Source organism: Leuciscus leuciscus, assembly GCF_965113295.1.
Source record: "Leuciscus leuciscus genome assembly, chromosome: 12".
In the NCBI taxonomy this organism is placed as follows: Eukaryota; Metazoa; Chordata; class Actinopteri; order Cypriniformes; family Leuciscidae; genus Leuciscus; species Leuciscus leuciscus.
In genome coordinates this window covers 26,969,120-26,985,398 of record NC_138736.1, presented here as the reverse complement: position 1 = coordinate 26,985,398, position 16,279 = coordinate 26,969,120, and the positions used below count along the sequence as shown (strand labels likewise).

Genomic DNA, 16,279 nt, shown 5'->3' with positions numbered 1-16,279 from the left:
TTTTTAAAAACAACAATGGAAAAAATAGAAAAAAATATTTCAATATCATTTTCACAAGTTGAAATTTAGGGGTTAGGGTTCGGGACATCCACCTCCAAATTAAAAGTACCCAATAAATTATGATTTTATATATATTAAGCTTACTTATATTTTTAATATTATTGTGGGATTCAATAGATAATAGAAGGATCTTAGTAAACATCTAAAATGTGAATACTTAAATGCTTTTTAAATGTGTTTTTTGGTTGTCGGACAGCAGTTTGCACCAATTCTGTAGAATGGCCCATTAGTTTGTGTGTGCATGAGTGCATTCCTTTCCCCCCTCATATAAATGGTTGTGTTCGTATATGGATATGATCTAAGATGCTTTGTGTATTTAAGTTATTGTGGGTCTAGTCATTTCAATCAAGTAGTGGCACTCACATCCGTTAAGTTGTAGCGAGACGTTCTGGGAGGTGTTGACAGATCGCACAAAAAGAGCATGCTAAAACGTTCAGTCCATCTCCACGGTTACCCGATCTCCTGCACAGAGGAGAGGTGCCTCATTGGCTGCCAGGCTGGGGTCACTGTGAGGTTAAGACAGTGTGATGGATGGACCTCTCTCTTTCTGTCCTTTTTACTCTGTCTGTCTCTCTCTACCCCCCATTTCTTCCTCTTTTTCTATCTGATTCTCGCTTGAACACCCCTCTGTAATGTTCTTCTTATATCAGCTTTTCTCTCATCAATTTTAGGCTAAATTATAGGCTTCATGTATGACGAGAATATGCCTATGTATATGTATATGTCTAATATGAAAATTCTGTGTGTGTTATTACACAATTTGTTTTACTGAAAGGACGGTTACATAATCACAAGAAAGGAAGTGGAAAAGTTAAGGTGTTTACTAACGTGATAGAACATGTCTTGTCCATTGCTCTCTAACATGCGGTTTCCATTGTCAGCTGCAGGGATGGACATTTGGAGATGTTTTCGTATATGCTATTGTTTCTAACACAGGAAAAGTCTGAAGTTTAAGTTGCACAAGCATCGTTTAAGCATATAATACTTGTTTTTTCCCCCCTCAAATTATCTTAGAGATGTTTTATATTTATTTTATTCCGTCCCTATCATTCTTGCCTTAAAATGATGTAATTCTTTGTTGACATAATGGAAAGAGCAGAGACAAGATAAGTGCATGTATTTCCATTGCAGTCCCAGTATTTCTTAATTTTGTGTAAATAAAATAACAGTAAGTGCATTTTTGCTATATGTGCATGTGTTGCTTAACATGTACTTTGTTAAGAGTGTCTCTGTGTGTGTTATGCTTAATACTCTACCACTTACATTAGGTTAGCATTAGGTTGTTGCTGGCTGGATGTTCTGACTCTTAAGGCTAAGTGTGTTGCTAAGAGTGTGACTGATCAAAGTAAGACCTCAGGAAAATTAAAGGTTTTAGTCTTGATTCTTCAGTTTTGCCTTATTTACACGTATATGAAAACTAATTGATTTAGAAATTTGGGCTCATACCTTTATGAAGAGTGAGTACATTATTTCATTTATATTTTCCATTTAAAAAAAAGAGAGAGAACAGATTAGAACTGAGTGAAATGTAACTTTTTATTAACAAAACACACAGACAAAAAACTATAGCAATTTTTGAGGTTTAGAGTTTTCAAAAGAATGAATACATTTTAGGATCAGTCCACTAAGATAAAATTAATTTATGTTAGACATTAGTTTTTAACATCAAACCTATAACAGGGTCCGCATAAGATGACCTTACTGTTTTTTCCCTCTTGCACTCTCTCTCATGTGCATAATCCAAAGTGACCAACAGGTGTTCCACCTTCAGCAATACAGACAAAGAAAAAGACTAGAAGACATGTGATTTCAAATGGGTCAATGCCTGCAGTACATGTGTTGCAGTGTTGTTGTTATATTCATTCATAATTCAATGGTCAGTCACATAAAACCTTTTAATTTTCAGTCAGATAGAAGAGAATGTTAATTGGCAAATATTTAATTAAATAGGAAAGGGTAATGTATATAAATATATCATATTTAATAAATAGGTAGATTTGATTTATTTATAGGTAGCCTATCATATATATTTAATAGCTAGAATCATTGATTGCCATATATGGAATTGCGTTAAGTAGCCTACTATAAATGTGCCATGACTTTTCTTTGTAAATTTAATTTATATAAATTCCTTATATAAAGAGATGTAAATTACGGCCTCTTTCGCTTGATATATATAATGGTATGATTGCACTCACTCAGTGTAAAGATCTCAAAAATATTATTTCTCAGTGACCGATAGGCTAAATGACCCCGGGGTTTTCTTTCGAAGGTAAGGTCAACCTTTAATGCAAAGCCGCAACTATTATTCTTTAAATAAATATCCACGTGAAAGAATCCATTTTTACCGAAATATTATTTTCTACAAAACAGAAAAATTATTATTATTAGGCTATATTATTATCATGGGATAATGAATAGAGTTGAATTTGCTCTTGTTAGTTTTTTAATAGAACTGAATGTAATAGGCTCATTTAATATTTTAATTTAAAAGAGATATTTAAGTAAAGTAATTAATAAACAAATGTATCACTTATAAATAATAATAATAATAATAGTCTTTCATTTTTTATTAATATTTCAGTGACATATTTCAGTTTTTAATCCTTTGTCATCAGTCTCCTTAAAAAAACGTCAAAATAACCTTTAATTATCGCAAAATATGAAGATTTATATAGGCTATAAAGATAACACAAACGTTTTTTTGTTGCCCGTTTTTTTATTTATTTTATTGACGTGCCTAAACGGAAAAGAATATGATCACATTTATGTTTTCACAGTTACGAGCCTTGCTGCTTAAGTCTGGCGATTAGAGACGCGAAAGGAAGACATTTAAATCTCATCATGGAGATCACTTGCACTTTAAATTGACTTGGCTTTATTTCCTCAGATTCTTTCTTCGGTTTTATATAATTGTAAATTAGGCCTATTTGCCAAATGTCGATTTTTATTGTTTATGGTTATTTTGATCAAATGATTTGGGTAACTTTGTTAAACTTTAACACAATGCAACCATGCATATTAAATATAGGCTATTAGTATTGGTAAATGCATAAAAATGGCAAAGTGGGTCATGTTTGCGTTAGCCTATAATTTACTTTTCATCACTTCAGCATTACCAAACAAACCAAATCGATAACTATTCAAAGTATTTTCACCGCGTTCAGGGGTGTGCCCAATTTCAGAAAAAAACAAACAAACCTTATTCATAAAGTTGAATGGAAAAGTTTTCTGTCATTTTATAGTATTAAACTGAATACTAATACTTAAGTGTTTTCAGTTAAGAAAATACATTAATAAGATTATTGTTTTAAACAGACAAACACACGTCTAGTTTTAGAAGAACTTATGCAACCGGACCAGCTCCACACGTAGGCTACTCACACGCAACCCTCATGTGCAGGTGCTTTTAAGGTAAAGGTGAAGCTCAATCAAGACCGTTGTGTAGTGTGCGTAGTGAAAATGCTCTCTGTACTCAAGGAAGTAAATAAGTTAACTAAACGAAACTTTTAAGGTGTGTGTGTGTGTGTGTGTGTGTGTGTGTGTGTGTGTGTGTGTGTGTGTGTGTGTGTGTGTGTGTGTGTGTGTGTGTGTGTGTGTGTGTGTGTGTGTGTGTGTGTGTGTGTGTGTGTTGTGTGTGTGTGTGTGTGTGTGTGTGTGTGTGTGTGTGTGTGTGTGTGTGTGTGTGTGTGTGTGTGTGTGTGTGTGTGTGTGTGTGTGTGTGTGTACATAACTATTTTTGGGGGGACAGATTTGTATCCAAGTGACCAAAACCTGACAAAATCTCCAAAAACCTCCCTTTGGGACGTCCCATTTATTTACAATGACGTTATTTATTTATTTATTTTATGTAAAAATGCAGAATGTTTTGTGTGATGGGTAGGTTTAGGGGTAGGGTTAGTGTGAGGGGATAGAATATATAGAATGAATGTGTGAGCATGGGTATTACACTGGTATTACAACATAAACGTGGTGACATTTCCTCGTAATGTCCTCGTAATTAAAATGGCTTAAAAGCGTTGCAAACAATGTTTTATTAAAAATGTAAAAATGCTGAACGTTTTCTGTGATGGTATAAGTTTAGGGGTAGGGTTGGTGTAGGATAGAATATACAGTTTGTGTGTGTATATATATATATATATATATATATACACACACAAACTGTATATTATATCCCTCTACACCAACCCTACCCCTAAACTTATATATATTACGCATGGAATGTCCTCGTGATGATAAGTGTACCAACGAGAGAGAGAGAGAGAGAGAGAGAGAGAGAGAGAGAGAGAGAGAGAGAGAGAGAGTGTGTGTGTGTGTGTGTGTGTGTGTGTGTGTGTGTGTGTGTGTGTGTGTGTGTGTGTGTGTGTGTGTGTGTGTGTGTGTGAGTGTGTGTGTGTGTGTGGCCAGATTTGTTGTTCAGACTTTATGCTCTTTATATGCTCTGTTACTGCTTCACTCGAAATGATATGAGGAAACACACGTCATCAACACGGACGGGGTCAGACCGACTCATAGGCCTACTTGTCGATAGTTGAGATGATTTAATCGATGTTCACTTTTTTTTTTTTTTTTTTTACCCCTTGTCCTTCGTTTGCCTTAATTCGATAAACTAACAGGTCAATCGGGTTGTCATCACGAATGACGGTGACAACACTGCGCATCTTCTTTCGTGGATAAACATGCTTACCATGTGCCAATATATTTTTGTCCCTGAGGAAGAAACAACGCGCGGACGCATACATCAGTTACGGAGCCAGAGAGTGAGGTATTGGTAGATTATGCAAATCGATGACTCAAACATAACAGTCCAGACAAAAAAAACTCTATAATGAACACATTTATCTAAACGTTATATCTTGTAGATGGCCGGGTTCAAATGTAAAGCCTATCATATTGTCAATAATATTTTTGAAAGTTAAATGTGGCTGTGTGCGGGATATGACAGGCATTATACAATCAAGAGTAAAGGACCAGTGTTCAAACAAATTGTATGAGAATTTTTAGTTCACACATTTAATTCACCCGTATCTTGATCTTTTTCTAAAGCATGTTTCTAACGGAGACTTGTGCTTTCATCTCCGACTGATAAAACTCAGTATGACCAACGACAACTTAAAAGAATTGCGCATCATGTTCTCACAACACATTCACAACATCAGGGTTAACACTATTCACGGTCCAGAAAAGTTCAAACAAGCATTTGCCGAGAGTTACAGTTGATTAATCTCTCTTAATAATACTACATTACTTAAATATATTGCACTAGGCTATTTCTTTTGGTTCTTGAGGTAGGCATTTTGACAAGTGGTGTACAAGTCCGACAAAAGACATGTGTAAAGGTGCAGCATTTGCTACTGTGCACGGAAATGCACAATCCACTTGTTCTATCTAGGTGCTTGACAAGGTGCCCAAGACTATTAACAGTCATTTCACAATAACACAAAGTAGCACAGGTAAATACACTGAGTGGTCAAAATGGTCCAGATCGAAACAAAATTGTGCAATGGTCTCTGTATGTCACATGATGATTTTGACAATGACCTTGAAACAAGAGTAACAGTTCTGCAATAACAGGTTGGCAGAACAAACGCCGTTTTAATTCGAGGAGTAGGCATCAACAGGCGGGGAAGTGGGAGAGGGCGTGGAAGGTGCGGAGAGCGACTTTTCGGATGCGTCCTCGGGTTTTTCGAGACCATCCTTCAGTTCGGGCGGAGATTTAGGCAAACTACCTTCCTTTTCGCGTTTCTTTTGCTTCATACGGCGATTTTGGAACCAAATCTTCACCTGAGTCTCGTTCAATTGGAGCGCAGCCGCGATCTCCACACGCCTCGCGCGAGTCAAGTACTTATTGAAATGAAACTCCTTTTCAAGCTCTGTCAGCTGTTTTGTGGTAAAATTGGTGCGTACAGTGTTTGGCTGCCCACCAAATCCATACTCCCCAGCTTTCCCTGAAGAGAGACGAAAAACAGATTTAAAAAAAATGAGTGCGCATGCATTTCATATCAGTCTCTCAAGTCTAGCCCCCCCCCCCCCTCCCACACAATTTTACACAACCAGGGTGTTTGGAAAGTACTTTTCTTTTTCAATCGTAGCATAAATATTATATCAGTCAAAAAACAGACATTGACATTTGAAAGTTCTCCAGGCACTCACCTGTTTTTGGCGGGTTCCGTTTAACCTTCATCCAGTCAAATGTCTGCCCTGTGGACACGCCATCTGATAGAGGTGAACAACAAGCATCGTGATGAGATACATGCAGTGGGGACAGCGGATTTGAGCAGCCCGCCACAAACGTCAGGTTCGCCTGATCTGGACTATTACCATATGTGGCTGAGGCGTACTGGAACTGGCCATGGAGGTGAACGTTTCCGCCACTGTAACCATGGCGATGGTGCTGCACAACAGTGGAGGAAATATTTCCAGAGTAAACTAAAGGGCCGCACTGGGGAAAGCTCACAGACGAGTCCACATCCTGATTTAGGGCATAGTGACTGTATCCAGAGCAAAAACTTTGAGTCCCGTAACTTGGATGGGCGCTGTAGGTAATTGACAGAGTCCCAGGGGACTGATACGAGCCGGCTTGATGTGGCTGAGGGTTAATTGCGTCTTGTGATGATCTACTGGACATGAACCGCTCGTCCCCGCTGCAGCTGTTTACCCTAACAGCACACGATGACTGGAATGTTGAAAGTCCGTGGTCGCCATGGAACGCTCTGACTGAGCACGAGCCTCCGCCACCTCCGTCTCCACCACCACTTATGGACGAGAAATCTAAGAATGTGCTCATTGTAGCATCTTCCTGTGCGTTTCTGCGCGTGGCTGCCACACTGACAGATATTTGGGCCCCGGGACTGATTAACGTCTCACCACTCACCCGGGGTTGTGCCGAGCCACCCTTCTGCCTCCTTCAATCAGTCGTGAATTGGGGGTGTCCGCGCGCTAGTGATATGAATGACCAGTGACAGTCACGTGGGCCGGGTCAGCCAGTGATCAGTTGCTCTGTCTCATCTTGATCTTAAGTGGCCTTGCACTGACAGGTTGTCGTTAAAGACCAGACTTATGTAAATGCCGACCTCTTGTCGATCAACGTGACGTAGGCCAACCTTAACCCCCAATTGAAAGGATGGATTCGCTGGCAGAGGAGCAAGTGTCTCACAGACAACGTCCAGGCAGCATCAACATACTGTTGTGGGGAATTATGTTGAAGAAATGCGTAAGGTAAGATGAACCACAGGAAAATAATGTAAAGGGAATGTCTTTTTTTCCTTATGCGCTGCTTTTTGAGGCTGTTAGGCTGTAGGCTAAGCATCATCTTTTGTCAAAAAGATAAAAATGCTGAACTGATTGTATTATTTTTGTTTACTATCTTTTCATTAGAATGTTTTCATAATTTAATAAGACTGAGCCTTACTTAATAAAAAGTCTGTGCTAGCCAGCCTATTTATTACTGCTATAAGCGATTTATGTCTAAAACCTATATGTGAATTTCAACATCCGGCAAAAAGGAAACGGACTTTGTTACAAAGGCTACTCGATGAGATAAATTAACTTTATTGCTTGTTTTTCTGAATGTGTGTATTGTGATCAGTGGTCAAAAAGCGATCAGTTATCATAAGCAAGAGAGAGTATGCTATAACTATATATCTCCTACCCTGATGGAGCAGGGAGACATGCGCCCCCTGTGGATGAAAATGGGAAAATTTCTTACAGATGTCCAATGTTTTTTTAATCCTCAAAATGGCGCTTTCCACAAGGTTCTGACGGCCTAGTATTTCTCATCCCCTCTTTTTAACACTCTTTTTTTAAATCACGGTCCTTCATAAACAAGCAAGCCAGAGTATTAACACAGTATAAACAATGCATTTAAGCAAAAATGTGACTACGAAACCGAAGTGAAAAAATAAATTAAAAATAAAAATAAAAAACTATAGTAGGCTATTGCAGTCAATTCACATTTTTCTGGAAGATGTTTAGGAACATGAAAATACTGCTTTTATTATAACGATATTTTATAAATATTAAAAAACATTTGAAAAGGGTTTTTACTATTATGGTTATAAACCATTTCTATGACAATAGTCAGGTTAGGAGGACAAGAAAAAAAAGCTTAAAAGAGACTAAGACAAACTGCGTATGGTACGCACAATGAAATAGTTTATGAGTGGTTTGTGCAATCCTAATGCCGGGTGTTAAAACGGCAATAAAAATGAATTATTAACCGTCCACGTGGGTTGTACTTCATGATCCAAAATCTTCTCAATGATAAACAGAGAGTGAAAACGCTTATTTGGGTAGACGTTTCACATGCAGTGATTGTCTTGGTGCTGTCAGCTTGCCTGAAAGACTTTGATTTATGAGCTCGTTGTGGAAAGATATATTCTTGGCATTTCCCCGCGCGGAGCGGAGAAAAGAGTCTAAGACAAAGAGCGCACCATTGGCGAAGAAACCATACTTGAACACGGTTTTACGACTTAAAATATAACATTTGAAAAGTTTACACCAGTATGTATAATATCACATGTGGTGGGAATAATTAGCGTTTATATTAATTTGCATCATTTAAGGGGAAAACAAAACAATATAATATTTACGCAGTGCACATTCATTGAGAAAATTAAATAAATCATTATATTTATTAAATAAAAACGAAATAAAAAAAATAAAAAAAAAATCCTAGCGCTGATTTCATGGCCCATAATTACATTGCTGCAGCATGTAAGTGAGAAAAAAAAGTAAAAATATAAAATCTGTGTGCTTTTCTTCATTTTCTTCTTTTCATGAATCTGATCATTCATTTTAATTTGGTTCAAAGTGTAATGATAACGTGTTAACATTTCGTATCATATTACAAATAGGCCTAATAGGCTAGTTGTTGCTGTGTGTGTGTTTTTTTATTTTAAAATATGATATTGTCTTGAAACTAGTATTTACAAAGTGTGTTTATTCTTACAAAAATAAGCAACAGACAACATACAAAAATACAAGGAATCAAACTACCCCTTCTCTTATGAATTAGGCCTATGCAATGTATTACTGAATACAGCGGCCAGGTCTTATATCTTACCTTCGATATGTTATGATAATCGTGTCGGTTATCACCCCTCTTGAAAATAACAACAACAACAACAACAACAACTTTCAAAACTCCTGAATTATCCGTCCATTTGTCCACTGATCCACTTTGATAATCATTAGTTTGCATTTTGTAAATCAGATGTGGTAAATTAATCCGTAAAAAAACAAACAAAAAAACACACAAAAAAACCGTTGGTATATCATCTTGACATTCCAGAGACTTATTGAAAAGTGTAGGCAAAGTTGCATCAGACAAACGTGAGTCGGTCAAAAAAAATGTGGAAATCCTGCACAGCCGCGTCCATAACATGCGGGGAACCGCAGTTATCCGGTCTGACACATCGGTTGTGTGTTATTGTCCCCTTGCCCAGAGCAGTAGGTGGCTTTCAGACTTTTTTCCATAAAGCTGTTAGAAAACAATTCAAAAGTTTGCATGTCGTTATCATTACAGGGCTGCCCGGAGAGTGTTGACAGGTCGTTTTGAAAATAGTTTGACTCTCGTTCTACACCCAGTCTACCATGAAGCAGGCCACAAATGGAGACGTCCTCGTCGCTCAGTTCACCACTATCATCAACGACAGTCGTCTTGCTTAGCTCCCCATAGATGTCCGAAGTATGGGTCTGGCGTTTATGTTTCATCCGTCGGTTCTGGAACCACACTTTGACTTGGCGTTCTGTAAGGTCAAGCAACGCGGCTATATCCACACGGCGAGGTCGGCAAAGGTATCGCTGTAGTGGAACTCCTTCTCCAGCTCCAAAAGCAGTGTGTTTGTGTGCTGTTCTCAAGCGGCGCGAACCTCCTTCTTCACTAGACAAGCCGCCTTCGGGAAGCTCGGGTAAGCCTGGAAAAATTAGTCCAAAAAAGAACACACGAATTGTTTTGTCTCATAGTCAAAAATAGATACAATAACAAACAATGCATAACATGAAAATACCTAGTATTTTTCTATCGAAAAGTTAATGTAATGTTACCTGTAAAATGCGATAAAAAGCTGATAAACTAAAAAGCATTGTGAAAAACACTGTAGACCGCAAACAGCATCGCCAGTGTGTGCGTGGTACCGACCAGTATCTTCTAATGAATGCCTGAGCGTCCCTTGCGCCACAACAGTAATCTATCATTCTTCGTTAGACGTCAGACATCAGAAAGACCTTATTGATTCGAATTAAACTAGATAGTCAAACATTTTATATAATTTTCACATAGACTGCAGCTACGAGGTAAACAGCGAGAGGATAGTACAGATGTAAAGAAGGATATGACGATGCTCATTTTTTTCTCTCAGACCTTAAATGACCTTAGTTCTCTTTTCGATTAGGTTTTCCTAAACTCACCTTTTGGAGAGAAGCAACCCAGCAAACATTTGGACGTTTAATGACCGTTGAAAAGACGTCCGTCCGAGACGTCCCGTCATGGTTGAAAAATAGTTCCAAAATGGAAGTTGAACCGACGTCTTTTCTGGCCGTGAATTCCACGTCTTTTCTGGCCGTGAATTCCACGTCTCTTCTGGCCGTGAATTCCACGTCTCTTCTGCGCGTCCCTGGACGTCTAAATGCGTCGTCATATGTGTTTAAATGTGTTGCTGCATAATTTAAGTGTATAAGCCTGCATATAAAATAATCACACACCTATTGTGTAACATCGTGAAAGACAATCAAGTCTTGAGGTTTAGCCTACACATCTTGACAAAGGTTCTAAAAAGGTCCAAAATTGGTCCAGTCAGACCTGAATGTCAATAAAACGTTTTAATCACGTGTACATCAAAAACAATAACACATTATTTGTGGATATAAGCAATAAAGAAGCATGTTCTGATTAAGCACAACATTTTATTGATCTTGAACAGCCAAAATTTCTCTTTATTTTTTTCAATGTTTAACATTTCGTGAGCTTAGAATTTTAAGGTTCTATCTCCACTTTTGGTCGAAATTGAGTTTTTGATAATCTGATTCATTAGGTGTTTATTAATGCCTGTGTGGTGTTATTTTTGTAAAAAAAATATTTTGTTAGTAGTTATTAATAAAATAAAAGGTTCCATCTCACAAAACATAAACCGAGTTTAAAAACTTTGATCCTCAATAAACTACAATAAACGGAGATAGAACCTTATAATTCTAAGCTCTCGATTTGTTAACCAAACTAAATACCAATAGCAAAATACTGAATTATTATATAAAGATAGTTCACCCAAAAATGAAAATTATGTAATTTACTCACCAAATTCCAAACCTGTATGAGTTTCTTTCTTCTGCTGAACACAAAAGAAGATATTTTGAAGAATGTTTGTAACCAAGCAAATAGAGCATCCACTGACTACCATTATTGGAGAAAAAAATGATTATTAATGGGAAGCGACATCTGCTTGGTTACAAACATTCTTCTAAATATCTTTGTGTTTAGCATAGAAAGGTATGCAGATTTGAAACATGAGGTTGAGTAAATGATGACAATTTTCATTTTTGGGTGAACTATCCCTTAAACACATTGTTTGGCTCATTTTTTGTATCCACCACCCCCAGCTCTTCCTGGAGTGTGTTTCAGGTGTTCTGCCATTGCTGCATCAATTTCAGAGTCTGCAGCATTTGGGCTCCACCTCTTCACAGCATCTAAGGGAAGAGAATATATTTCTTTTTAAAATAAATGAAAATTAAAAATTTGAGGTAAATGACATGCACTTATTTTCAAAATATTTGTATGGTCTTCAGCTAAATTCAAAACAGCATTTGTCCCCTGCCTCTTCAATACCACTGTGGTGCCCTTGAGAAAGACCCTTAACTAGGTGTGTAACAGTGAGAAAGTGAACAGGACATTTCTGATAAAGACAGGTGGGCTGTGATGTCCCCTGAATAGACATGTTTAGCTATTCTAAAATTACAAAATATTTTTAAAGCAGTTACTGAAAACATACATGTTCAAATCCAGCTAAACATTTCATTCTACTTCAGATAATTTACTTTCTGAAAGAAACTCTCAAAAGGCTACATTAATAATTTACAGTAATAACTTTGACTGTATCATTAAACATACTTTATACTATGGTATACCGTGGTCCGTTGTATAAGTTCAAAGCAACTTTTAGCCTACTAGCTAATTTTAGCCAAACTCAGTTAACGTTAGCCAAATTCAGTTGACAATGTGGGCATCATTTCTTTCGGTTCATTCATGTCAAACAAGTAAAACTCTAGCACGTGAATCTAATAATACAAAATGTACGTACCCAACAGTAGATTTTTAATAATATGGGCCTCAATTCCTCCTCTCTCCGTGGTTGTTCAAACTTCAGTGTTCCGGAGTGAGTCTATGGGGAAAACGCGTTAACATCTCGTGAGATAATCTAACCTATCGCGGGATTTGGTAATGTCGGGAGATCTTTTGTTACATCTTGGCAGCACAGTTTTGGCAATTACATCCAACTCAGACATAAATGGTGACCAGATATATTTCTGTTTTACATGCATACATTCCATAAAAAAAAAAAAAAAAACACAACGTATCAGGTTGAAATAATGACTAAAATGCAGAGGCTTTGCATTCACTTAACCACACTGGGAACTGTGAGATTATAATTTATTTAAACAAGATAAAGTAAATATATTTTCTTTGTATACAATTCGTGTATTTCATAAAGATAATTCCTGGGGGGTTTTTTTCTGTCTTGCTTGACTAGATGTGTAAAGGACGTCAGTGGACGTGTATTCACAGCCTTGACGTGTAAAGGACGTCAGTGGACGTCTTCACACCTCTTAAAAACTACTTGGGCAATTAAATTAATTTTTGCAGTATTAACCATGCAAGGATTAAGCACAGCTTTTGCATATTTCACAAGGATTCCATGATGGAGGGTCATGATGGACTATAAATGCACGTGTAAAAGACGTCGCCAGGTGACGTCCTCTCACCCGATACTATAGACGTGTAAAGGACGTCAGTGGACGTATTCACAAAACTTATTAAAACTTTAATTTAATAAAAAATTTAATTAATTATTGCAGTATTAACCACGCAAGGATTAAGCACAGCTTTATCACAATTGATTTCATAGAGGGTCATGATGGACTATAAATGCACGTGTAAAAGACATGGTGACGTCCTCTCTCACCCGAAACACAACATGGTATATATTGAACTACACGTAGCTAAAAGTCAAAATAACAATTATACATGCAACCTCAGATAACTGTAGACATGCACACATGTATCTGAATGCATTTTTAGGAAATGTTCTGTGTTACATATTTTTACCGATTTATGCCGTCATACCGCGACTATTTTTGGCCAGGGACACGACGTTGCCGTCGGACCAATGTTTGCTGGGAAATGACTGTACTGTAGTAGTCAAGGAGCCGGTTGGTGTAGTAGGAGGACGGTTTCTTTTCGCTCATCCACGGGTATTCCGGGGTCAGAGAATTAGTACAGCGGGCTTCCCCCATCTATGCTGTACCGGGGCCCTACATGGCTTGGCTGCCTCCTGAGGCTTAAGCTTGGGGTGGTGTGCTCGAAAGGAGGTAGGATAAGAGGGTAAGGGTTCGTGAGCGCTGAGCTTTTGACTGATGACTTTTGAAATGAGTCGTCAACAGGGGGGAAAAGAAGTAAGGCACTCTGCTAGCGATGGCTGACTATTGATGAAACCCGTCTCGCAATCTCAAACTCGTAATTCATTGTAAACCTGTTGTCTCTTGCCCCGAGAGCGCGGGTAGGGAAAGATTGGCTTCGTTGAAGTCTATGATTTTTCGCTCTCAATTAAATTATGCAGGCTATTAGAAGAAAACAATAACATTAAAACTATTAATTTTAATATAGCCTAACTATTCATGCCATATGTGGACCGCTTACTATTGACATATTGAATTCAAAAAGACAAAAGTCTGAAAAGTGATGTCACGTGATTACCTCTACCCAATGGCAATTTGGGGTTTATTCAAAATTATCCAGCTTGACAGATCGATCCGAAGAACTTCTTCCAGCAACTCCTCTCTCAAGAGGGAGGTCACTGCATGTACATCGGTGTCATGGTGAAGGCAATGGCCCTGAAGCTTTCTAGTCAGACTCAAAACCGGTCACCGGTGCCTCCTTTCTGCCACCGTGCATTCGGTCTGTGTAAAGTAGCCTAAGTGGACCAGTCTTGCTCCAATACATTAGCCAAATAAGTTACGCCTGCTATACTGACATAGACGGTTTTTTTTTTTTTCGGTTTTTTTTTATCTCATGTGACCTGAAAAGACAGCGGTTTCAGCCCAGATCCTCTTACCATTAATACTGCACATAATGCATTGGAATCACATATAGCCCTCCCCCACCCAAATCTATTGATGTAACGTTCCGCCTATCGATTCTTAGGATAGCCTACACTGGCTAGACAAAAACGTACAGTTTCATATTTAACAGAACATTCTGTAAGATGATCGCACTGAAATATACGTATTCTAAAATACATTATTAATCTATCCACTTATTTATAAAATACCGTGCAATATAAAATGTAAATTAAAAGTCTGTATATTTAATTATGCTCTCTAAGATGGGGACCTACGCCGTTCTCAGTAAATATTTGAAGTAAGCTTCCTGATACCAGATGGTTTCATATACAGGCTCGAATTTGTTTTTTTTTTGTTTTTTTACCGAGCAATGTTTGAACAGTGTGGATCAGAGTAAATAGGCTACTAAATACGTAATATCACATACAAACTCTGTATGCTCTTATAGCTCGTTCTACTAACCTTACATTAGTCTACTATGAAAATTGTTTGGCTTTCTGTGAAGTAAAAGTTTGAATTATTTTTATTTACAATTTTTTTGTGCTGAATACAGCATATATGCGGATTATGTTTAAAATTTAGGAAACGAGTAGCCTATTTGGTCGTTTGTTTTAGTGCTTATATACTAAACAAAGAGTTCTAGAAGCCTGCACGCGATCAATCTTACTTGCCAAAGGGTCTGACAGCCTCATGCCCCCAAAACACATTTAAACCCTCTAACTCTACGCGAATGAAATCCTGGTAGAACGAGAGGCTCCATTACAGAGTTTTGCCTCTATCTCTCTAATAAACACAAACCTAAAGTCCACATCCACTTTCGATTAACAGTAATTTGCTATCGAAGAGTAAGTAATTTTCTTTTATATTGCATAATTTGATAAAAGGATGCGCTATTTTTGTTGTGATAAAGGCTTAGTGTTATTTCTTAAGTTGTTATCGTTAGGATTGTGAGAGTAGAAAAGAGGTTAGGGAGTTAGCACTGACTCCAAGTCAGTGAAACATGGCCTGTTTTCATGAAACCTATAACTGGCTACATCTTTAATGTCCTTAAATCGATCAACTTCGATATGTTTTTCATACGGCGTGAACTAGATATCCCCAATGTCTCGCGCAAGCTCAAGAAAATCAGTTGTTCTGACTTGTCTTGCTTAAACGTATACCATAGAATGAGAGCATTTTACAATGAATTCCAAGTGTTGCAATGATTTATAACATTACATCGGACAGTCATGTATAGGCTAAACATATAGGCTAGTGAAAAAAAGCTCTTTGCCTACCAATATTTTCAAAGATGACACTCTTTTAATATTTGGACATTAAAGTTAGTATTTTTTACTAGCAATTGTGTTAGTGCGACTTGTGTTTAGATTGTTAATCAATCGCCTTTTCATGTAAAGTGAAATTACAAAACTACATTATTGATATTAAAGAAAGCGTCTCTACAGTAGACTTAAAATTGTTAACAGGAATAATTGTCTCGAGTACTGATGACTACGGTTGAATAACATTTCAATTGAATTGTTTCTGATACTTCTGCGTTCTTATTATTCGCATATTTTATAATAGCATTATCTTTTATGCAGTAACTGTCTTTTCTTTTTCTTGCACTGTTGTTGACCCAAAAAGGGGCTGGACTTTTTTTGCATTTCAGAGTTTTAAAGACTTTTTTTTTTACTCCCACAGGCACTGCTGGAGGCCTATAGGAGACTGCCATTACAAAGGATGGAATCGGTTGCACTTTTCACATACTGCAAGACTGCAGGAAATGACGGTTCACCACTCATTAAATATATGCAAAAGTTGCTTGTTTGTGTCCTTTTTCAAAAATGTCATATTTTTCATTAAAAAAATATAAAAAATTTTAAAAAAAGTTTTACATTTTACTTAA

General features: G+C 37.3%; 1 protein-coding gene and 2 long non-coding RNA genes across 4 annotated transcripts; 1 reads left to right on the top strand and 2 right to left on the bottom strand.

The window, feature by feature from the left end:
- Positions 1–4,554: 4,554 nt before the first annotated feature.
- On the bottom strand, positions 4,555–9,463 carry hoxa1a (homeobox A1a). Of its 2 annotated transcripts, XM_082185078.1 has the most exons (3): positions 6,382–9,463; positions 6,214–6,276; positions 4,555–6,008 (listed from the first exon to the last, which is right to left on the bottom strand). In XM_082185078.1, exons 1-3 carry the CDS (start codon positions 6,845–6,847, stop codon positions 5,656–5,658), a joined length of 882 nt encoding a protein of 293 aa, XP_082041204.1. In that variant the 5' UTR covers positions 6,848–9,463; the 3' UTR covers positions 4,555–5,655. The 2 variants fall into 2 exon arrangements, with proteins under 2 accessions (XP_082041204.1, XP_082041203.1); XM_082185077.1 differs by having other exon boundaries at positions 6,214–9,463.
- Positions 9,464–9,725: 262 nt separating this feature from the next.
- On the top strand, positions 9,726–16,193 carry LOC309510340. Its single transcript, XR_014210318.1, has 2 exons — positions 9,726–9,971; positions 16,075–16,193. It is a non-coding gene; the product is annotated as an uncharacterized lncRNA (long non-coding RNA).
- LOC309510341 lies at positions 10,946–12,608 on the bottom strand. Its single transcript, XR_014210319.1, has 2 exons — positions 12,354–12,608; positions 10,946–11,742 (listed from the first exon to the last, which is right to left on the bottom strand). It is a non-coding gene; the product is annotated as an uncharacterized lncRNA (long non-coding RNA).
- Positions 16,194–16,279: the final 86 nt, after the last annotated feature.